This window comes from Helicoverpa armigera, chromosome 18, assembly GCF_030705265.1.
Source record: "Helicoverpa armigera isolate CAAS_96S chromosome 18, ASM3070526v1, whole genome shotgun sequence".
In the NCBI taxonomy this organism is placed as follows: Eukaryota; Metazoa; Arthropoda; class Insecta; order Lepidoptera; family Noctuidae; genus Helicoverpa; species Helicoverpa armigera.
Genome location: NC_087137.1, coordinates 758,258 through 783,386, shown reverse-complemented (window position 1 = coordinate 783,386; position 25,129 = coordinate 758,258). Strand labels below are relative to the sequence as shown.

The 25,129-nt window shown below is 38.7% G+C and overlaps 1 protein-coding gene across 1 annotated transcript; it reads right to left on the bottom strand.

Annotated features, from left to right (window-relative positions):
• Window positions 1–309: 309 nt before the first annotated feature.
• LOC110376739 (disks large homolog 5) lies at window positions 310–23,834 on the bottom strand. The gene is made up of 29 exons (XM_064039037.1): window positions 23,627–23,834; window positions 23,172–23,222; window positions 21,874–21,923; window positions 20,854–21,155; window positions 20,576–20,691; window positions 20,088–20,210; window positions 19,661–19,778; window positions 18,622–18,767; window positions 17,871–17,994; window positions 17,540–17,652; window positions 17,135–17,241; window positions 16,730–16,869; window positions 16,302–16,397; window positions 15,990–16,148; window positions 15,450–15,613; window positions 14,911–15,089; window positions 14,560–14,639; window positions 13,918–14,051; window positions 12,775–12,886; window positions 11,598–11,688; window positions 11,112–11,185; window positions 10,389–10,452; window positions 8,286–10,234; window positions 7,806–8,080; window positions 7,256–7,476; window positions 6,485–6,714; window positions 5,976–6,192; window positions 5,704–5,789; window positions 310–5,592 (listed from the first exon to the last, which is right to left on the bottom strand). The coding sequence occupies exons 3-29, from the start codon at window positions 21,914–21,916 to the stop codon at window positions 4,891–4,893; spliced, it is 6,165 nt and encodes a 2,054-aa protein (XP_063895107.1). The 5' UTR covers window positions 21,917–21,923; window positions 23,172–23,222; window positions 23,627–23,834; the 3' UTR covers window positions 310–4,890.
• Between the last annotated feature and the right edge of the window lie 1,295 nt (window positions 23,835–25,129).

Sequence of the window (25,129 nt, the reverse complement as noted above, 5' to 3'; positions counted from 1 at the left end):
TTTTTGCTACTAGGCGCAGGTACATCTTGATTGAGATAATATAACCGTGCGATGGGAGATCATCATTATGCGTTCATTAGTGGCCTCGCGTGCGGTCAACTCTAACACTTTCTTGTAAACATGCGTACGTTTGACCCGAATTAATTCTAACGTTTTTACAACAACATAATAATATTACAATTTCGGTGCGAAGTTTATTTACACCTGATCTAACAGAAAGTATGTAAGAAGGTTGTGGTCATTTATTCAAGTTAACTGAAATAACAAACACGTTGTTAGGTTCTAGGTTCCAGGATAATAAAACTCGAGTTCCTAGTTTCATTATTTATTGCTTCGTTTTATATTGTAAACAATTCGTTGAATTATCTCTTAATCACCTACTTGGCCGTAGAAATATACATGGGCTTAAAAATAAACAAAAAATAATACCAATGCAAATACAGAATAGTCAAACATCAACAGATAATATAAATATATCTCCAAAACAAGAAAATTGAATTAAACGTGTGACATTTTCGCAGAATGTCCACAAAACACGATATAACGTAATTACACATTGAGTGAACTAATTCTGTGAAAATATCACACCACAAAAATTTACATTCAAGTTCAATAATTTAAATACTGCTTTTATTTTATTGTCAATTTTAAAATACATCAATTAACATCACTACAATATAATTTATTTAAATTTACAAATATTGTATATATAGTATGTATACTTTTAAAAATAATAATGTTAGCAACATAGCAACCAACTTATGTTTAACTTAATCAGATCAAAATTATAGTTAACTATAAAAACTTAATAAATTGAACTGTTACTTTTGTGCAATGGGTTTTTGTAAACAAATTATAATATGGTAACTATTTCTCCAAATCCAACTCAAATCCGTTTTAAAGTTGACAAAATCAAACAAAGGAGTTTGCTTACAATTACTTGCTGCCCATATAGAATTATTAAGAAAAATCAAACTATAAAGTATGTTTAAAAATCCATTAGTCGGAGTTAAAAACCATCAAGAGATATAGCTGACAATACAAACAATATCATCTGTAATGATTTTAAAAATGTTGATCTAAGTTTATAAAGTCTTTAAAACCCCAAATACTTATCATATTATTAAATTAAAATTACATCAAATCGATTGAATTGAAGACTCAATTTCCAGGATTTCCCAACTAAACAAAATCGATTTTTTTCAGACAAGCAAATAAATGTAGACAAACTCCCTTACGGCTAAAACTAAGTTAACTTTAAACTTGGTTAAAATTAACCTACCAGTCCAAAAACCAGTAACTGCGACCTATTTCGATCAGTGTTAATAAAACATTAATCTTATAAAAACGCCGTTAGGCTTAATTATAAAAAAGCTGTAAGCTGGAATAAAAAAAACTGCAGAAAAGCTTATTAAGAATGTACTAAGGTTGACGGTAAAGGATTAAAATATTTTGTTTTTATTTCCAACGAATTTTAAACTCTTTGCACTAGTCATTAAGAACTATTTTGCAATATTAATGACATCCATAGTACATTCATAATATAACAGCACTGAAACAACGTAATATCAAAAAAAATGTCTGTACAAAAAACTTAAACTACAAAATATGTGCTGAAAATTATTTAAAAAATGTGTGTCAATAAGCCTCATCACACGTTAATATCAATGAGATCGCTTTACATCGCGTTAAAAACACTGGAGTAATCAGCTCAGTTTAGTATAAAAAATCACAAAATTGTTTTAAAAAATGTCTAGGTACAGACTGCTTCAAAAGTAGCTGAACAAATAAAAATTTTCAAAACTGCTAAACACGGTGTCGTCGATAACTTACCAGATAATTTCTAGTTTAGGGTTTATAACAAGTAGGGGTAACCCTTTACTTTGCTAGACACTTACAAATTTTGATTTGTACAGCTACATTTGACGCTCACCATACTCTATCAAAACTCTCGATCGAAAGTTGCATTTCTTCCGTTGCGGTATTTCTATAGCGCAATAAAAATATATTGGAGACATTGCTGTTGAAAAACCGCAATGGATTGTGATTTAAGTCGATTCGTTCATATGCTTGCGGTAGACACCCGGACACAGAAATCCATATAAAACATAGTGTAAAATAAAGTCGTCGGCCGATATATCATTTGGCACCAGCAATAGGCCTTTGATTTACAAAGTTTCATTAAATAATACTTAAAGAAAGCTAACACCTTGATTTTACTTTATATTGCGTATAAGATAGTGTTGGTAATTCATTGAAATATTTAATATAGAAGAAAAATAAAGTTGAGTTTTACAAGAAAAAAAACAGCGTGAAAATATTTTGAGGGAGGACAAAATTTTAAGAAAATATTGATTCTGTTTCTATAGTACAGTTCATACAACACAGTAAATATAATAATATGTAAACTCTCTAAAGGAGACATATGTACATAAGAGGCAACTATAAAGAAATAACACGTGTTTAAGAAGACGGCTTCGTTACAATACACACTACTTCACACGTAGCACTACAGTCTTAGGAAGTCGTATCATCATGACTTTTACTTCGAATAAAACGAATATTAACAGGATTATTATACATCCACATTTTGTCCATAGAAATGTGTCGATTTTGAAACCAAATTGTCTATTTTGCTATCGTTACCATCCACATTTTTGTTGCTGACCATCTAAACTTACAAGATCAGATTTTGAAAATTTCTCAAATTATCCACGTGTACCTCAATTTGGATGTATAATAATCCTGAAACTCAGTTTAACTTCATCGTATAACATTGACATAAATGTATAAGAAAATATTAGAACTAGAAATGGGGCGGAAAATGATACAACAATGTGTTTTAATCACACAATTATAGAAAATCTTTTGTGTATAAGAAATTAAATTGTCTCTTCACGCCGAGACATATTTAAGCCAGCTTTACAGGTTTTTAAATAGATTTTCATTTTAAATTATCTGGCAGTTTCAGCAGAGGTGGTGAATCTGCCATGACGCTAAAATATTGCTGTGTAAACACTTACACAACCTCTTTTAATCCTTTCAAAAGGTGGCGTCCCCCAGAAAACAAGATTATACTATACAAATCAAGACTTCGAAATCACTTCACGTTTAGTTTCTAATTCATGCATATAGTGACTATATAAAAGTCTATATATTTAGCTAAAACACTATAATGTATAAACATTCATAAACAACAAAATGTAACTATATCGTCACTAAGTGATCCCTATGGTACTACTATATATCAGTGATAGTTTATTTTAAGCTAATTCGCGTCATATTGTAATATACCCCAGAAGCTTTAGGCCATCACACATTTTTAGTTTATTCTAGTTTTGTCTTAATTTTCCAGTATTTCTTTCCTTTAGGTATACTAGCATAGGCCTGTTTATCATTCTGCAGCACAATCAATCTTTACATAGTGCATTCACCTTCAATTTTTAACTTCATATTTAGTTCAAGGAGTATGTAAAAAGAATAAATTCGTACTTTTGGCTTGCTCTTGGGACTCTCTGTCTAGTTTAAACCGTCCTTACTCAATAAGTTTTTCAAACCATATCACATCTGATCCTCATTTTTTCACAACATCGGCATATTACAATATGTCATTCGAAATTAGCTTGTATTATGATATAATAAGAACGCATGCACTTACTAGTGGCCCACTAAGTTATAATCATCTATCAAGATCCGCTACGATGTACACTCGACTGCATATCAATGGTAACAAATGGTTTTTGAACTTTTGTTACAATTTACATGCGCCGACTGTACCTAAGAATGCCACAATTCAGTTTCTAATTTTCACAATACGAATACTAGATTTTTTCAATTTTTTTTTTTTTTACTTTTCCAATTCTTTCTTTTCCTTTTCATCTTGATAGATATCGTTCCTCAAAACATCTAAATATTGTGACACTGGTGCGTAAGATTATAATAGGCCAAGATTATTCATATCATGTGCATTAATTTCATAGTAGTTGTAAAAAGTGATGATATTACAATATCTTAATATATATTTTTATAAGTATATAAGAAAAACTGTGTATTTAAAGACTCGATTCGAATTGCATCGGGAACATAGACGAAAGAGAACTTTGTCAATATCGATAATTTCTTTCAGTTTTACGTTTATCTTCATCGATATCGATATTTTCTCATCACCATGAATCTTGATGTTTATAAGACCAAGCATATTAAAACGTCTGTAAACCCTTTACGTCTTTGCGTTTCAGGCACCAGAAGACGTTTAAGTGGATTCAAAAACTACATTTCTATTATCCCAGTGCAATTCAAACCAGCCACTATTATTGCACACATACGTATATTTTTTTATGTATATATTAATCGGAGTATATTGTGAAGATATAATACATTTTGTAAAGTTGTATATCGCTTTCACCACTAGCACCGAAACCTTGGATTTCAGTTTCCTTTAGACCAATTATGAACACTTACGTTTTTATAAGAAATATATGAATATAGGACTAATTTTCAAATCAGTACATTTTCAGGTTTCCAAACACCATGCATTGACAGCAAAAAGAGCGTCTAGATTAAATACTGTTACTGATTTCAAAATTAGTGCTAGAAAGTCATAAAAGCACCAAAACAAATAAAATAAATAAACTTAGTAGGTACAAAGTAAAGTACCGCTCTACAACATCGTTACATTTTTAAAACTTACAGCAATCGATAATGACAATTCAGTGTGCGTCAGAAGAAAATTCATTTGGGGCTTCTATTAATCGATATTAGAGCGGTATCGATACATGATCATAAACCACAGGTTTCATGAATAATGTCAGAAAACTTTACGAAAAACTTGGCACAAGTATAAAAATGTAAATGACTTCGAATACTGTGTCAATGCTCAAAAACCGTATTTCAGTAAGACTTCCAGAGACCTTTTATAGCTTTGAGTTTGGGCGACTTTTTCGTCGCTTCGAATTCCTGTTTGAAACTCGTAATGAATTTATCACGTAAACTTTGTCGCGGCGCCGACGGCTTCAACAAAAACTTCTTCAGATCGTTTGTGAAGCTTTTAGCTGTGTAATTCGGTTCTTCCCTAATCGATTCATCGTTGCTCGATTCAAGGAATGAAACCGATTTATTGGATTGTATCGAGTTTTTGCGCTCGCGTGAGTTTCTGGGGGTTGATTTAGAGCGCGACGTGGCTCTGGGCTGGCTGTAGCTCTTCGAGACCATCGAGTACTGGTCGTCGTCGATGGAGTCGAGGGTGTCAGTGGATCGGTTGCAGACGCTACAGCAAAGTTGACAGTGTTCCTTATCGCTATGGTACCTACCGTTGCAGTACACGTAGTTCTCCTTAAGGCGCGAGCTCCTGGTTGTTTTAGTGGATTTCTCCTTGTAGTCTGCTCGGTCGGCGCGGCGGGATCGCTTGCGGCGACACTTGGGACAGTTGCTGCGCGCGATGCGGCGCAGCTCCTTGAGGAACTCGTAGTCGATCTCGAAGTACTTGGCGTCGGGCTCGGAGTAGTAGCGCAGCTCGGAGTCGGTGGAGGCGGAGCGCGGGCAGGCGGGGTCGGAGTAGTAGGAGGGCGGGCGGTGCGTGCAGAAGGTTACGGCCTTGCGCCGCGCCCGCCTCGCCCCGCGCCCGCCCCGAGCCCCGCCTCGCGCCCCGCCCCGCGCCCCGACTCGCGGCGCGGCCGGCAGGGGTCAGGCCTGCACTGACGGCACCCACAGCGTCTTGTTCTGTTCCTCTTCTACCGCTGCTTTGATTTGTGTGCACGTGTATGCGATGTTAACTCCCGCTGGTATCTCGGCTGTGGACAAAAACATTTGGTTATATTGATGACTTATACTTTAAGGATCAGGATTATCAACTACATTAAGCAAAATATGACACATCTAGAATAGGGTGAATATTAATGTTCTAGGTATATTAAACAAAAAAATCACATATACGACAAAACAGTACACAAAAAATGTAAACAATCTTTTACACATACCTGATATATAACTCCTATACTCGTTCTCGACTTTCAGCCCATGCTCATACATCTCCTTGGCAGCCTTGGCGGAGACTTTATCCGCATGCCTTGTGTCCTTGACCTCTTTGATCTGCTTGAAGGACTTGAACTTGATGAACAGCACGATGGGGTAGATCTGTTGCTTGTGCAGCTTCTCTATGGTTGCTACGCTTATGTCTAGGATGCAGTGGATGCCCTGGGGAAAAAGTAATAGACTTAAATTGTAGTATATCTTGATTATTGGATTAGAATGTAAACGTAATTGTGTAAGCTTGAGGATGTACATTATTTAGTCAGTTGAATTTAATATTATCAATTTTTCAAAGGAATTTATTCGAAATAATAATTAATTAAACTTTTAATTTACCATGATTTTTTATTTTTAAAAGTAAGTAAAAAGTGATATAGTAAACTGATTCCTAGTATTATTTTTTTTAATCATAAAGCAAATTCTAAAGCATTTTTTTTTTAATTGTGCATTTCCATACCTTCTCGGCAAGATCCTGTATAGCCCTCAAAGGTATACAGTCAATATGCGTGCAGTCAGGCCTCAGCCGCGGCTCCAGGTGCGTGCCCCGCGCCAGCGCCGGCGCGGCTCCCGCGACGGGCAGCGCTGCGGGCCGCGCCAGCCCAAACGCGTGCGGCCAGTCGGAGGCCAGTCGGGCCCCGACTAGCGAGGATAGTGGGCCCAGGACCACTACTGGACGCATGGCGCCGTCTGGAGAAAGGATGACGAGGTTATGTATGGTATATTACGTGAGGATAATATAACACTTATTAAGTTAGTTGATTGATAAGTTTTTATAAATGGTAATGGAGACAGCGACATTTGACGAAATATTTTTATACGAAATATTGTTAGCAAGCAATATATCGTGGACTGCACTAATAATTTATTTTTTGATAAATGCTTAGAAACGAATAAAATTATAATTAAGTCTAGTATTGAGTCTACCATTTAATAAGTGTAATGATAGGGTGAACTTAACAACTCAGCAGAAATTCAGCAAAAATAATCGACATAACGAGTTTGATATGCAGTATAAGAGAAGTTAAAATCTTAATTAATATTATCCACCAATACACAAAAAGAAAATATTTTATTTGGCTACTCATTCCATCGATACTCGCACACTTCCCCTTGAATACATTTACCAAATTTTACAACCCCAAAAAAAGGTTAGTCACACACCAAAAGTTAGTCCACCAAACAAAAGCAAAGAAAAAAAAAAGGATCGACATACTTAAATACAACTCACAGTGCAGTCTCTCGACCCGCTGGTAGGAGAGCACCGGCACATCATCAGCTAGGGTCCCGCTGTCGCTCCAGCAGCCCAGCTCCGTGTTGGAGAAGGAAGCCAGCTCCTTGCTGTCGCGGTGCTTCTTGCGGCGGAAGAAGGACCGTCGGGCGGTGGTGGAGGCTCGGCGTTGCGCGTCGCCTTCGAGGGTGCCCATTGAACGGCGGAGGATTTCTTCTACCCTGAGTTTGATGATGGGATATTTTTATTATTGTAAAAAACAATTTTGACAGTGAGCAACTGTTCAAAAGTTATCGCTTTATTAAACTCATTGCTTTATCTTTATTTAAGGCTTTGATAATTTCTTCTTAATATGCCCAACGATTTTAATGTATGTTCAGTTAAGATTAATCTACATAGGAAATAAACAAAACTTCAATGTACGAAACCTTTTAATAGTTTAAAAAATCTACAATATTTCACAGTCGCACCCGTTGCGGAACTTTTTCAAATAAACTAAATTCAAATAAAACTCATACAAAAATCAAAAACAGTATAAAATGCCACTCACTTGAATTTACTAGGAATAGTTCCCCACTGGCGCTTGGAGCCCTTACAGTCGAGCTGCCACGCTCGCCACAGCCCCGGGGAGCCGTTGAACAGCGTGTTGTCCACAAACAGCACCTCGTCCTTGCGGAACCACAGAGAGTACTCGTCGATGGTGTCCATCCCGCTCGACGTGATCTTGGCGCAGCGGTCGAAGCCGGCGCGGATGTAGAATGCGTCGCCCGGCTTGTCTTTTATTTCGTGGTACTGCTGTAGGTCGTGGCGGACTAGGACGCTCACCTAGAAGTTTACGATAAATAAAGATTTACTGAAAATAAATGTTAAAAAAGAAAAAACTATCGGAGTTTCCATGTGTAATAAGGCTGATAAATAATAAAAACTACTGTTTCATATAGGTAATTCTTGTGGACTCTGGATGAAAATGTTTGCAAAAATGAAGTAGTTCTATAAAATAAGTTCCTATTACAGCATTCAGTTGTCTTACCTTATCCGCCGGCTTGGCCAGCTCCAAGGCAGCTTGCTCCGCAGTAGCTCGTCTGAGGTCTACATTATTATACTCCAGGATCTGATCCCCCGTCCTCAGGCCCGCGTTGTAAGCCGACGACTCCATCTGAACGCTGTGCACGAATATACCCACGGCGTTACCCCCCACTAAACTGATTCCTAAGTCGGAGCAATTTCGCATCTCGATCAGTAGAAACCTAGGCAAGTCTTTATTATTCTGCGACTGTCGTAACGTAGCTACGTCGGTAGATGGCTGCTCCAATCTGATCGATTGCTGTGGCCCAGGAGAATTCCTCGGCGTCGGCGAACCAGACAGTGAAACTTCTTCGTCGTGAGAACTTTCTCCAGATGACGAACTTCCTGGCACTTCCACTTCGTCCTTGTATTTTTCAGGACTGTATTGCACAAGCATAGTTATCGAGTTTCCGATCTGTCGGAGTACTCTAGCGGCGAGCGTGTAGGTTGCTGAGCGCATGTTGATCCCACACACTTCTAACAGCTGGTCTCCCACTTGCAGACCAACTTGACTGGCAAGAGAATTGTCGTTAACTGTGGACACGAACACACCGCCGCTGCTGGGCGGGCAGTATATCTGTATCCCGAGCGGCTGCTGACTCTTATCGATATGTACTCGCCTCAACTCCCCCGGTAAAGGTTTATTCCAACTCAAGCCACAATACTCCGGCATGGAGTTTCTAGTTTTGTGCGTCAGCTGCTTGGCTCCCCGGCCGGGAGATAACACTTCAACATGAAATGTCGGCATAGGAGAGTTCCGCTCAGAACTTCTCTCTATAGACCCTGTGCTTAGTTTTCCCGCCGAGTTTTTTGACGTGACGCTTGGGTTGGAAGGGATACGAAACCTCTGGTTATCGTTTTTGCGAGGAAATGTTCCTCCTTCGTAAGTGTGGTGGTAGTCGCCGGCCCTGTTGGTCCGCGGCACGGGCTGCAGGTCGGACATGTTGTGCGTGTGCGAGGTGAAGGAGTGCATGTCGTAGCTGGTGCCGATGCTCTCGCCCGACTGGCTCTGCGGGATGTTGGTGGGGCTCGCCAGGTGCGGGTAGCGACTCGACGTGTGAGGGTTTGAGTTCACAAATGGCCCTCTGTAATACTGAGAAGTTTGCAGCCGCGATTGTGAGGGCAACGTTCCCGTCATTGGAAAATTCGCATTGCTGTTCAAACTGTCGGGACCAAAGCTATCACTGTCGGAGGGGTACTTATTCACAGTTTTTGGTGACGAGGATTTCTTATTCGAATAATATTGATCTAGTAAGTCTTTTCCGGGGTGATTCTTAATGGAGTGGTCTAGCGAGCTGGGTGATTTCCTCGTTACGAAATCCAGAGAGCTTGGGCCCTTGTTCACCATGAAGTCCAAGGAGTGCGGGCTTTTGGTCCTGTTGCGGGTCACTGGCTGATAGTCCAACGAGTCGTCGGAAGGGTTTAGAACTAAGCTCAGTCTGTTCGGAGTGACGTCATGTTCGGAATAATCGCTGATGGACATCTTGTCCTTCTCTAAGGTACGAATTTTCTCGAAGTTTATGCTATTCGGGGAGGCGAAAGGGTTGTGTATGGCTAAAGGGGCGGGTTTGGGAAAGTGTTCGATGGCTGGGGATGACTCTATGGACTTGTACACGGAGTGGCGCGCTGGGGTGGTGGCTTGTGTGAGTGGGGCGTGTCCCAGGGGTATGGGGTTCGAGTTTCGGTTGGTGTTTGATCTCTGGGGTTCGGGAGGCAGTTTGGTAGGCGGACTGAGTAGGATGGAGAGAGGCGGTCGTTCCTTCCTCGACCTCGGCTGTACGATGGTTCCGGTGGAGTTCTCTTCTAGGATAAAGTTAGCCCTCGCTTTGGGCCAAGTGCCACCATTTTTGGAGTCATTCTGAGACTCTTTGTTCTTTCTCCGTGAACGTTTTAGTACGCTGCTTGTTTCTTTTACTGAAATAAATGATTTAAAATAAGTATTCTTTTATTTTCAAATAAGGAACAATTATTTTACTATGTTGAAAGTATCGTATGGTTACATTTTACTATTGTTTACTATTACATGATTTACTTATTTATTACTTTATACATTGTAATGTTTACTCACTTGTTTTCCCATGATAACTGTCGATAACGGAGTCCAGCTCCGCAATCGCATCGGATTCTGGCACCTAGGACAAATGCATATTTACAATAACGACCTATAATCATTTCTATCATAAAACATCTTTCTTAAATTTTATTTAACCAGACTATGATGTAATGTATATGTAGGAGTAAAATAGCCCTAAAACGCAACATAAAAAAAGTTACACTTCATAATTTTTGCGCGTAATTTTTATCTCCATTGAGATATCTTTTAGCGATAAGCTACAAACCTATCGGCTAACCTGTAGGGCTGGACTTTCCCTTAGATCTTTGGAGTTTATCTGTATGCTATATAACCGAACATAATATCTATTGATCTTAAGATAAAATCGATGCTATTTTGAATTGTCATTGTATGACGCACGCAAACGTAAAATTCACGGTATTGTCATATTTTATCATATTTATTTACTTCACAAATCATAAGGTACCAAACCAGTGCTGATAAAAATTAATATTGATTGATAAGTATCCTTAAATTACATGTACAGTTATTTTTTTAACTGATTCCACAAAATATATACGGTTTATATTATTTATAAATTGGGATTAAATAACGTAAACATTTATTACGTAAAGTTTGCTTTACCTATCTATACAAAAAAAAAGGCATGTAACACCCCATAAATAAAAATTATCGACCTTAAAAATTTTTATAAACATCAAAATAAAAATGTATTACCTTATTCTGTTTGTCCTTAGACTTGCTGCGGCCGGTGACCGCCTCGATCTTGCCGAGTATCATGTCCCACGTCCCTGCAACATCAATGACGAGCTATCTAATCTATCGATAAACTTATCGATATGTGTGCTAACACTTTGTTATTGTTGCGGTTTAGTACTAACAGGTTATGTGTTCTGTGTGAATTTTGTTGGTCTATTTGCAAGGTGTCTTGTGACTAATTTGTGATGGGAAGTTTTGATAATGCTGAGATACAGGAATAAAGATATGTGTGTATATTTATGTAATTGTACAAAAACAAAACGGCTTAGGTACTTAACGGCCGAATACTAAAACATCGCTCAATTTTGTGACTCGTAAATTGCTGTATTGGAAAAGACTTATAAGTTAAGCAACGTTTGAGTATTTTGGGGCCACTTTTCATCTTTGTTTACTAATAAGTGCTTCTTTCACTTGGCAGAGAAATAAAATATTGTCAGAACTTACCTCTCTCCTGCGGTATCTTCCCCTGGCTGCCGGCGGCCACGTGGTACACGTAGCGTCTGTCAAAATCCGGCATGCCGTGGTCTATGTGCACCTACGATATAACAACAACCCTTATTACTATCAATTTTAAAGTTCAAAATATCAACCTGGTTACACTTGTACTATAGGAACCTGTCAAATCAAATTGCCAGCTTTTTAATTCATCACACTAACTGCGTAGTCTTCTCCCTACTATGTTGGGGTCGACTTTTAGTCCAGCCGAATGCAGCTGAGCACCAGTGTTTTACCTGGAGTGCCTATCTGACCTCCTCAACCCAGTTCCGTTGGTAAGACCTCAGGCAGTTGGCAGGCTTTTAATTTATCACAGCCACAAAATTATTGAAAATGGTTTAATTTGTCTCGTCACATAAGGTATTAAAGTTCACATTTGTTAAAGTTCAGGCACTAATCACATGAATGGTGTTCCATCTGATAGCAGCACAACACTAAAGTAGGTGTGTAGTGGACTGCTTGTAAATATTGTTATGTAATAGACTGTTTGTACTGTGACTATATTACTTTTTAAAAAGAGTGTCTATGGAGTTTCTTGCCGGTTCTTCTCCATGAGACCAACTTTTTGGAACCGTGCAACTAATGTGACGTTTCATAGGTGCCTGCAAAGGCCTATGTGAAATAAAAAGATTTTGATTTTGATTTTTGATTTTGAAATGATAAAGTTTCTCGCGCAATGATAAGTTGAGTGGTGTGCTATCTATCTGTCTTATCTACCTGTTTTCTTCCTACTTGGACAAGTAACTCCAACTGTGTATGCACTGGGATGGTGTTTTAGTCAATCACTGAATGAAACCCACCTCTGTCGTTCTAGAGCCCTTTATTTTCCTGAACTATTTATACTAGGTCAAAAAAAACCCTTTTTCATATAAGTTAGGTAAAGCATCATAAAATAATATGACTTTCATTTATGTCATAGTATACAAATTGCTACATTAACCGTTCTTAACAACTACCGAGCTTTTTTCCCCAACTATGTTGGGTTCTGCTTCCAGTCTAACCGGATTCAGCTCAGTACTAAAGCTTTACAAGAAGCGACTGCCTATCTGACCTTCTCAACCCGGGCAACCCAATACCCATACGGTTCCTACATAAGTTATACATAATTATATGTTTGTTATTTTACCTTATTATCAGCGGGAGGCTGTAGGAACTGGCACCAGGACTCGTCGGTCTGCGAGCAGATGTTCACCATCTTGCCGTCCGAGTACGAACGCCCGTGCTCGTACATTGACACCCTGGAACAAAATAACGTGGGTAAATTGAAGCATATACATGATAGTGAGTTCCTTTGAAAATGAAGTGATTTATAAAACAAAAAATATTGGACAGGTTTGATTATCCCTGGAAGCGAAAAAAATGTAGAAACTCAGGGGACCATTCGAATTACACTAATATAGGTTTTTCATTCATGGGAAAATTGTGGCCCGAGCAAAATTTATACCAACGACATATCGAATTGCTTATAGATTCACATCCGTAAACAAAATAATAAGAAAGGTCGTCTAGATAAAGTAATGAAATTGCAATGATTCAAAACTTTTCAAAAATGCTCTTTGAAACCGGAATTAAATAATAATCTTTAGAATGCAACAAAATAATGCACTTTCAACAGAAATAAAAATTTATTAATCATCATGAAAACGTTGGATGGAAAAGGATACAAAAGTTAATCGATATCTATCGATTATAAAATAAAACGTAAACGAGTCGTAACTATCACTCACCATCATTAATCAAACAATACTACAGATTTACCGATATCGCACTATCATGATTGTCAACCTTTATCTCAAGTATTTGTAACGGAAATCCGCCGCCATTGTGCGTACAAGAATCATCATTAAATTGTTGGTAAACAAGAATCATTGAATTTTAAGAGCTGATCCTGTTTCAATGTGAGTACAATTCGTGATGAGTATCATTATTTGATTGGGATCAGCTTCTAGTCTAACCAGATGCAGCTGAGTGCCGGTCTTTTACATGAAGCGACTGTCCATCTGACCTTCTCAACGGAGTTAATACCCTTTGGTCTCATGCTTTCTATCTTCTGACTACCTCTAACGACTGCCGAAGATGTTTAAACGACAACCCATCAAACAATTCATCGTGCCTTTTGAATCGAATATACTCGTTATGACAAGATGGTCATCCATCCACGGATCGACCGCGCCAAGCGGTGCTTTACCTTATGATCGGTCGGTTTTGACTAAACCACGAGCTGTTCAAAAGATAGGGATATGATTATACTGATGATTGAACAAGTTACCTGTCCCTATTATTATTGCAGCAGGCATACAGGGGCCGCAGTAACGTGAGTGCGACGCTGTCGTACTGACACTCACTGAGCAGCGCCATCGCCTCCGACACACTCTTCACGCCTTCCAGGGACACGTTGTTTATCTGTCAGTGGAGGAATATTGTGGCATTGTTTATATTGGATTACAGTATAGTGTTAGTGTGATTTCTGAGCAATTTGATAGCATAGATTTTTAGTCTGGTCAACTTTGGTATAGTTACCGGCACGGATATTGGGCTCTCGGCGGAAGAGTGGGGATCGCTTTGCGCACCCGTACGCATAAGGCAATAAGGCAGTAAATCGCTTCTGCGCAGGTGAAAGTCATGGCTCGATATCCGTGCCGATAACTATATAAATATACTAGCTGATCCCGCGAACTTCGTTTCGTTTAAACCTTCCCTGGACCTCTATAAACATTTTAAAACCAAAATAAGCCAATTCGGTCCAGCCATTCTTGAGTTTTAGTGAGACTAACGAACAGCAATTCATTTTTTATATATAAGAAGATTGAGAAAATAGTTACAGCTATATTCAATATGGATTGAATGAGATCTCTTGCATTATCTTTGAACTTATTATTTAATTTGATTAAATTGTAATTTATGTACTTACGCTGACAACGCGGTCACCGATGTATAGGTTGCCTTCTTTGGCAGCTGCGCTTCCGTTCGATATTTTGCTTATGAAAATACCTGAAAATAATATTTTGTCATATTTTTCTTCATACATAAATATTTCTTTTTTTGCGAAGGCCCCAAATAAAAATGGGAACAGGGAAGAAGATACATAAATATTCATAGTCGATAAAATTAAGGACAGATCACGGCATTGCCATATGTTTAGTCTTAAACCATTAATGTCAGAAAAACATACAAGCTTCTTTGTGCGGGAAGTTTCTTCGGGATGCGAATAAAATCGCGGGAAGAAAAAAATAATGGTGTCGATCTTTTTAACGATACATACCGTGCTGCAACGCAATCCCCCCCGCGCCGGGCAACCTCAACCTCACCCTCCTGGCTCTGGGGCGCTGCAGCCGAAGGGCGGCAGGGGCCCGGCACAGCGCGGCCCGCAAGCCGGCTGCAGCTTGAGCGCCGCTGCCCCACACGCATACGCCTAGTGCTTCGGAGACGCGGTCCATAACTCTGCAGAGAGTAGTATGTTGTTAGGGACCTTCATTTTGATAGTAGTGTCTTGTAAATGAAAATAGATTATAAACAACACAAAACTGATACAACCAATATTAGATGTCTAAAACATAGGCAATTTGTTTTGATTTATTACTTTATGAGAAAATTACAATTATTAAAAAAAATACAGAGTAAAAAACTTTACCAATGCTAAACCCGAATATTCAAAGACTAACGGGTTTTACGATTATTAAACAAAATAAAAATATCAATTAAAAAACCTTCTTTCTTTTACTAAACCCCTTCCATTGTATCATTTAAACAAAATAAATATTTTAAATGAACAATCACCACCACAAAAAAACTGCCACTTACTTGATCTTCCCATCAGCAATGGATCCTTTCTTAACCGCCGTAACGTATATACTGCAGTCATTAGGATAATACGGTTCATCTCTGCCGCCAGCTAACTCGAAGCCCAGCTCGCCATCCTTACCAAGACCTGGTAGCTCCACGTCAATGAGCTCCCATTCGTAATCCTGACGGACATTGTAAATATAGTCTTCATTCTTCCCCACATAAATTTTGAAACTGACTACATTTAGCCTAAAATCTATAGAAGATATAATGGGCTGTAAGGGGTGCCTCATAAAGAGTCCACATACAAAGTTTAAAAACCATGGGACAACATTATAAAATCGTAAAAATCATTACTATATAAGGAAAGCCCTATTTTTTTTCACTGTTATGACAACTCTATCCAGCATGGTTATAAATTGCGGTGGAAAAATGACGAATTATACGAAATATATAAAGAGACTTGCTCTTGCCACAGCCAAATAAACTTGATGTATTTAAGAGGTCACAATTTCAATACTTTTAAAAATCGATAATATAACTACTATCATCTCTTACCTGTGCATCAGTATCGACAGCCGAGTCTCTAGAGTGTGCATGTCTCCTACAGTCCTTGCGATCGTCGTCCTCCGCCATAGTGTTGCGTTTGTCTTTGCCCTCCTTCTTGTTGCCATGGCGACGGGCATCCGCTAGCTCGCCCACCATTTGGTCACGCTCCTGAATAAACACACCAATGTTACACATCGATATATTTGATAACATCGATAAAAGTATATCGATATTAAATTCAAAACACACAACTATAAGTGTAGTTCTATTCTAAAATTAAATTGTGATGAAATTAAAATGTATTCTAAATGATTTGCGTACCTTTCTCAGTCGATTGCATAGTGCTTTTACACTCTCTCGTTCTTGCAATAGCTTATCTCTTTCCGAGAAAGCCCAGTCTCTTCGCCGTTTCGATACCTGTTATAAACATATCAACACTTATTACAAATGTAATTTGTACATCGTGGTATCCTAACACGTGACCATCCTCCAGAGACGTTGGTCCTCGAAGTCTATGAAAGCCTAACTTTTTATTACACAAAATAAAGGCCAAAGTCATGTTGATGATCATATTTGTTTCATATTTGAGCGAACCCCTTAGCTAACATGTGTCAGGTTAAGTAAAATTTCTACATGTCATACTTACCATTCTTTAGGGCTTACTTGTGTCAACACCTAGATTTTAATTGTTTTTTTTTAAATGGGCCCTAGTTGCCCGAAATAAAGGAACAAATAAATAAATAAACTACCTCTGCCTCCCTCTGCGCGTCGCTGAGCTCGGCCTGCAGGCGGTCGATGTGCTTGCGCAGGCGCTCGAGCTCCTGGTTGGCTTGCTCCAGGTTGTCCACGCGCTCCTTGTCCGCGCCGTCCACCGCCATGCCCACTAGACCTGACACACATACGTTCAAATATTAATAGTTACAAAATAGGTCAAATGAGCCCTTTAGCTTTGATACCATTGACCATTCTGAACGGTCAGCAACAAAATTACGTAAATACGCATATGACCGATACCCCGCACCTCGGCCACTCCCAAGACCTAAGATTGGTTTCTGCGCAGCGACTAGCGCAATGTCCTGGACGAAAAAAAGTTTGGCGACAGCTATATCTTGTAAAATACATTATTAGAAGTACAACATTTGTGCCAGTCTTACCTTGCAACTTATCCAATGATGGATCATTGGAGTGTTGACCGTTCAGAAATCCGTCATTGCCCACACCACTTGCTAGCCCCAAGTGGTGGTACGCCGAGGTGTCTTGTCTGCCAAACAGAAACACATTGTAATTTTGGAAAAGCAGTTCTATATCAATGGCCTAAAATATCAAACTTCCTTGTCTTTGCAAAATTGTTTAGTGACATTTATTTTATTTCTCAAAAATTCACCATGTGCAGGCTAAAATGCAAAAATCAATCAAATAAAAAGGGAATTGTGTAAAATTCAAATAACACAATCAATTAAAACCCAAAACGATTCAATCTTCAGTTTACACAATTTTTATCACAAAAACAACAGTTCAAAAGGTCGATAATATAATTGTAAATGTCGATAAGTACATACCTGGACTTCCCTAGTGTGGATGTGTTCTGCGGCGTCTTGAGGTCGGTGCACTCTTTGATGGCGCGGTCGCGGTCCACCAGAGCAGACTCTATCTCGCGACGGAGACTCTCCGCCTGGGTAACGGAGTATAATTTTCACTTTTGTTTTATAAACTCACCAAGGCTTTTAATGATTGTAAACTTTCGGCGGATTTTAATAACCTATCTATCGTACGGCTAACAAACCATCAAGAGGCCTAATGGTTTTAACAAATCTGGAAGATGTAGGTTTGAATGTGTTTGAAATTTTACATAGAACTATAGCAAACATAAATGATCAAAATGTATGTAACCTGTAGTGCAGTGGCCCTCTGTTCTTCTCTCGAGGCTTGTAGCGCGGACTCGAGTGCCGCCACTCGCTTCAGAGCTGCTTGAAGATCATCTGACAGCTTCTCCATCTCCTTGTGCACTGTGTCTCTGGTGAAAAATGAGGATGATTTTAACTGGTCATATTAGTAAGGTTGTGGTTAAAATTTTATGTCTTCTTTTGTAGATTGGATTGCCGTGACCGCAGACTTTATGTCTTATCTGCAAGTGGCAGGGCAGCATACTATTCTGTGGCATTAAATCATAATTTAGCAGGCACCTCGCTGTCAGCGAGCTTAAAGCCGTCAGACTGGTTGGTAGTTGATGCCTCGCTGGCCATACATCGTGAACGAGCGGTCCGCGCACTCATTGCTAGCAGTCGCTGCGCCGTCGTTGCTCAGACGGTCAGTATCTACTAATTAATCTGCGAAAAGCGAAAGCAGTTGGCGGGTGGATAACTGGCCGTATGCTAGCTGTCACCGCGTGGACTGCGAGCAGTCGTCTTAGTTTAGGGCGGTGTCGGGTGGGAGCGGTGTTGGAGCAGAGTTGTTAAGTGTGCTATGACCTTTAAGGGGTCGGTTGATATCTGAGGCTGTTACCTCTCGCTCATGATGAGGGTGTACTCGGCCATGGCGGCGTTGCGCTCGTCGGTGAGGCGCTTGATGTCGGCCCGCTCCCGCGCGCCGCCCTCCCACTGCCGCACCACGTGCGCCACCTGCTGCTTCGCGGGCTAGTTACCTCTCGCTCATGATGAGGGTGTACTCGGCCATGGCGGCGTTGCGCTCGTCGGTGAGGCGCTTGATGTCGGCCCGCTCCCGCGCGCCGCCCTCCCACTGCCGCACCACGTGCGCCACCTGCTGCTTCAGCGCGTTGCGCTCGCGGATCTAAATACCGCAATTGTACTATTATTTACAATGCAATATTACAATTATTTACTTTTTGTACATTTGTGCGCAATGGTGGACTTAGCGCCTTAGGCCCGAGTCATGATAGAATGGCAGCGGCCGCCCGCGAGCCGCGAGCGACGCCGTGAGCGGCTCATAGCCGTGCCGTCTTATTGATGTTTCCTGCCGCGGCTGCCAGCGGCGACGCGCGGCCGCTCGCGGCGTCGCAGGCGGCCACCTTAAGCTTTTTAAGCGATACTGGTCTTTTAAGTATGGAGTTAAAGTTGAAAATTATTTCACACAGAAAGTGCTCGCCGCGTCGCTGCCATTCCGGTGTGACTCAGACCTTAGGGGTTTTCTCCCAGTCTACTGGGACCGTTGAAAAAATAGCAGTGGTCGGTATAAAGTTGTCGCTGATATTTAAAGTTACTTGTTGAGTATGTTAAGTATGTTAAGATCTCTCCTATACTAATTAACGTGTGGTCTGTTTGACAGTCTTGTCACGCGTGGTGTCCCTAAGGAAGAAGCTAAACTATAATCGTCGGTGTTTGAAAAAACATGTACTGGGTATTTAGGGTTTGGTTAGGCATATTAGACAAATTAGATAGAGATTGAAGTAGAAGGTCATAAATTGACATAGGAAGTACTTGTTTACACGAAAAGGCTAGGCTAAGACATCGTCTACACAGGCAAAAGAAACGCAACAAGTCTATCTCCCAAACACAGGTAGTTCGAGACAGACGGATAAAATTAAAAAAACTACAATTGTGACACTACTAAAACTAAAGTTGTGACAGTATAAAATATAAATGTAAGAAACCGTTCTTCATGTGGCAAAGGTCAGCTACATTTCATATTCTTTAGAAAAATAATAAAATAGTAATAAAACTTACCACAGCGTTCCTCTCTTGTGTGAGGTCGTGGCATTGTGTTTTCAGTCTGCTGTTCTCTTCTTGAACGATTCGTAGTTTCTCCAACGTTGTGTTGTGTGTTTCTATTAAGTCGTCATATCTGTAACAAAATATATGCGTCTGTATAGGTTCTTGACCATATTGAGCAATACATATATTTTGTTTGTTAGCTGCATTGCCAAGTCAAGAGCATCTGATGATTAGATGCAGATTGACACTCCTGCTATTGATACAATGGGAGGTAGTTTCAGACTTTTATTGACAAAACTCATCTTTATTCCTTGTGGAACTCTTATTTACTAGAGCGTTGGTATCTCTTTCGTTAAACCCCTCAACACCGGCAGATATAGGTACATAAAACTCGCAGCTTTCGTAACATCTCAAAGAACACAACTAGAAGGAAACTAACCTCTTCTGAAAGCAGTCAAGCTCTTCCTTAAGCACCTCGTACTTCCTGAGCGTGTGCACGAGCGCGTCGGAGCTGCCCTCGGGGTTGCTGCTCTGCTGCAGGTGCTGCACCTCGCGCTCCAAGCTAGGGGGGAAGAAGATGGTTAGTCATTGTATCGGATTAAAGAGCTTCGGTCAGATTCAACAAAGTTGGTTGGGTAACGTTTTTTAAAAGCAGACAATAGCGGAAAGTGGAGTGAGTTAAATAATACAGTTCCCATTTCTTCATGAAAGAAATGGCGTTGTATAAAACCCCGCTACAACCTCGACCACCCACTAGGGTGGCAATACCTCCCTAGCGTGGAAATCCTGTGAGAAAGGCAGCGATATAAGGGCCTGATTGTGAGGAAGGGCGAGGGGGAAAATGAAGGTAAATAAAGGTGTATCGAGAGAGATGAAGTAAGTAGGTCAAAGAGATCCTTATGGAGGAAGATGTTTCCAATCTCTTACCGCTGATTGTCGTTGAGTAGGTCGCCGTACTTGCCGCGCAGGCTGCTGGCCTCCTGCGCCGACACCTCCAGCTGGTTCATAGCTGCTCGGTGCTGCCCGCGGAAGTATTCTAACTCCTGGAAACGTAAAGTTTTTGTTACCTTGCTCACCCACATGGTGAAAAAAGATCTGACGATACTAGCCCTACCTACAGTACATCAAAAAGTAAACAGCCTCAAACGTCAAATGTTCGCAGAAAAAAATTACTTGAGAAGAAAAAGGTAGTTTTCCAAACTCACTTTCATAACATGTTCGCACCTCCTCGAAGTCTCAGTGTGCTGTCTCCGCAACTGGTTGAGATCATGCAAGGCCTTCTCGCATTGCTGCTTCAAGCTCTCATTGGTCTGTTTATTGATGACGTCATACTGCAGCGGCTCGTAGGGGCCGCTCATTACGTGCGCACCGTGCGATTTGACCGTATAGTTCTGCTTGTCGTAGCACTGGTTGGAACTTAGGACCTCATATTCTATGGGGATCGGGATGGTCGGCAGCTGGGCTGTGTTGTGCCGCTCTGTGCTCACGTAATTGTGGGATATTGATTCTGGAATAAATATTGGCTTTGAACATAAAACTCATAAAATTAGACTCAGTATTAATTCAATGCTTTTAGTCCGAGGCATACAGTAAGACAATTAATAAGATATTTTAATCTCATGATTTTACTGGCCTTTGTTACAAAATAAAAATTTGGAAACAAAATCACCATGCATTTTTATTTTGGTAATAAAACCTAAGACAGAAAGGTTACACTTAAGATAAGCGATTTCAATGTTATAGATTATCTCGGCTTATCTACTCAACACTCAGTTTTGAGGGCTTGTTTCCAATAGCAACAATAAGATACCTACTACATTTAAAAAACAGTGTTATCAACTAAAATATTACATTTCATTAATGAAATGAAATGAAACTGAAAAAGAACATTTAGCTATGAGACCTCAACCCAAGCTTGATTTATTGTCTTGATAATACTTCAATTAGAAGCAAATGAAAGTTAACCTGTTGTATGTTGTAGCAACACAATACAGATATGAAAACCATCTCTATAAAAAAATGTAGCAAATGTTGAAAAACACTTAGTACAATGCAAAACTTTTTGTTAAATTAATTACAAGAGTTAAAAAAAAAGTACAAGTCATGTTTGTACTTTTTGACTTTGACACAGAAGCTAAGAAAAAATGTGGAAGTGATAATTAGTAGGAATAACTAAATAAATAAATACAGTATAATGAATGTAATTGAATGAAAATAATGCCCACCATTACTGCCATTACTCTCTAAGGATGATGTCCCAGATGCCATAATATATCTGAAATGAAAACATTTACTTTTAGTAATGTTAAAAGCAGCAGTATGAGGTGATATTGTCATAGCAATTTCAACTTTATTATAAACTCATAAGGATCTAAGATGCCTTAGCATATTTATACATTTGGAGTAACACCTAAAAACACACAAAAAGCCTTCTAGCCAATCTTTACTAAAAAGAAAATGTCAGAATTCTATCTGTTTGTGCTTGTCTCAAAAGCATCATACAGATTTTGATATGGATAATGAATCCTTATCAAGAAAGGAGATATTTTCAACTAGCTGCAGAACTGTTTGTTCTATTTTAAACTAGAGCAAACTTGATTTAACAAGTGATCTATGTCCATTGTCTAATATACTCAAATGTAAAGAAAACTACCTATGATGGGAACATTACCACCTGCAGCGAGGTAAGTAATCAATTATGCAAAAAAAGGAAAATATGCATATATCTAAAACAAAACAAGACTGTTTATTTTTCCTTCATATTCTGTAAGTGAAGTCACTCACATAACAGTCAGATTACACTAACTAGTATGTAAAAGTGATAAATGACTAGTATTAATAGTAACTTTATACCTTTCCCATGATATCACATGAATTACATAATCAGGCCTGCAGATCAAATGCCTGAGAATTATCACTGAACAGACTAGTTATTAAAAAAAAAGGTTTTATGTAAACAGCTCACTTAGGAAAATCATTTTCAATTGGTACAGTATATCGGAAGCCTTTTCAATATAGTGATAGCTAAATTACTTTAAACTATTGATCTATATTTTATTTCTTTAAATGAGATGCTATGCTCAGCTGAATCCGGTTAGACTGGAAGCCGACCCCAACATGATTGGGAAAAAGGCTCGGAGGATGAAATGAGATGCTATAAACTTTCACCCTTGATCAAGCAATAAAAGTAATTGATTGTCTATGACCACAGTGAAAATGAAGATTTTGTTTGGTACTATCTAATAATGAAAATTACTGCACCAGTTAATGAATGAAAATAAATATACAAGGAAATTAATAGTCAACACAATAGAATAATAATGGATTATATTATTACAATTCTCATTGATCACAACTACATTTACTTCCTCTTATGTAGTGTACATAATAGGCATACCAGTTGCAAGTAGTTTTTTATTGTTATCTTTGTGACAATCACTTTCTAAATGGTCATTTATAGGTATTGTCAGTGTCCATGGACACTCAATACAATCAGAAGCCAATAAAAACAAAGTGTTATTACCTTATTGATTAGAATTTTACATCCATTGTTCCACTTCCCAGCTATAGGGCCCTGTTGAAATGTTACAACATATAAGTCATATTACACTTTAATGATTATAAATAGATAAGCAGGATTGCCTAGTAAACGAGATTACTTTAAAATTAGAATATTTACTGGGGTCAATCCACTTGACATATTTTCTACGCTCTAATGACTATTACAAAACTGCACCGCAAAGCGGGGACTATTGCGATTGCATACGACAAGCTAACAACGAAACATGAAACACCTTCACACCACACAATTATCGACTAACAGTACACAGACACGGTCTATCAACGTCGCCGCACACCCAAATCACTTATCAAACACAGCAAGTGCAACAAAAACTCTCCTTTCGCTATGAATATGGTTTTCACGGCGACACAACTGTCTACGAACTTATTTCACAATGTAAACATATTGAGTATTACCAAAGTGGCTCATATTCAACAGCGCACGTCCCAATTCACAAATATTTATGTGAAACAAAAGCAATAATAACTTGAACAAGAAAGATAACACGTATTATCGTCACTAATTTGCCAACATTTCTCGTTTCTATACCTTTTTTAGCAAGGCAAATGAATGAATGAATGATGGACATCGGACATATTGAACCAGTGTCACCACATAAAGATACGTTTTGAAGGATATAATATTATGTTAGTGATTAAAATGTATGAGGGTGATTGAGTTAATTATTGATAATGCTTGATTAGCTGCTTTTATAAGGATTATTTCAAAATATTTTTGGTGTTGGTCAGCACTACTGTAATTTGTGACTAACTACTATTACGTTCCTCCTAAAGTCTATCTCTAATATGTGTATCCAAGCATATTAGATGTCAATACTGTCAAATGAGTACGTTCCGACTTGCGTTAATCCATATTTTCTGCATTAACTCAAACGATAATAAACTTTCTATGCAATATGCAGAAGAAGCATGGCACTACAGAACATCTTCGTAATCTACTCTCATCCCGTGATGAAGACGGGCATTTATTAGCACATGGATAAGTATTTCTGTAACACTCAAACCTCTGTGTGAAGATGGCACCATAGTCGACAGTACCTCGGTAACATCACTACTCCTATCATACTGTTTAACACACCCAAGTTTAACTTCTCTTTTAAAATAATTTTATGCACCAAATATTTAATTAGTTAAAATATAGGTAGCGGACACCCAAGTAATACATAATAAACACCATTTATATCTGTAATGTAACAAAATGATACAATTGGTACAGTCGATTATGGTTTTCTAATGTCAGAAAAAAGAACTATTTTCTCTATTTATCCATAACGCGATGAAAAAAATAATATTCTCGTCCTCGCAATAAGAATTGAGATTCCTGAGCAGATTTTATTATATTGGTTATCGTAGTATTCACTAGATTCATAAGAACTTAATGAGAAGTTGTAAATTGGCTTTTCAGCGTTATCGTTCCGAGTCTTTTGTGGTAGCAAAAAACCATAGAAATCGTTAAATCAGCTGAATTTCGTGATAATTTCTTAAAACATGTTCTGATTAATAATTTATTTTACGTAATAACATGAAAATCATACTATTATACTCTAATTTCTTCTAATCTCTGCTTAAAATTAATAATTTGTGATTCGCATCGTACATATATTATTTGTCATGTGATTCTCGTAGAATATTCATTCTGTTATATTTATTTTGTACAGTTTTCACATCTAAAAATCTTTAAAGTTCGAAATAATAGATTGCGTGTCTTTTTAAAAAACGCGGGAGAATGTTTGTAGGGAAATGTTCAATCGTCTATACTTTTGCAGTACACGGTCTCATCACAATCGATGCTACAGCTCGAAAATCGTAGCCTATGATTGGCTAACGAGAAAATAGCACAGACAATCTATTAGACGATATACAACTTTGTTTTATTCCGTAATGGAATACAGCGCTATG

Excerpts from the sequence above, each read along its gene's own strand:
- LOC110376739 (XM_064039037.1), bottom strand. The coding sequence starts at position 21,916 with ATGGCATCTGGGACATCATCCTTAGAGAGTAATGGCAGTAATG. Across the intron at positions 20,692-20,853 it reads GGTGCGAACATGTTATGAAA|GAGTTAGAATACTTCCGCGG; the intron begins GTGAGTTTGGAA and ends TTACGTTTCCAG. Across the intron at positions 17,242-17,539 it reads TCCACACTAGGGAAGTCCAG|ACAAGACACCTCGGCGTACC; the intron begins GTATGTACTTAT and ends TCTGTTTGGCAG.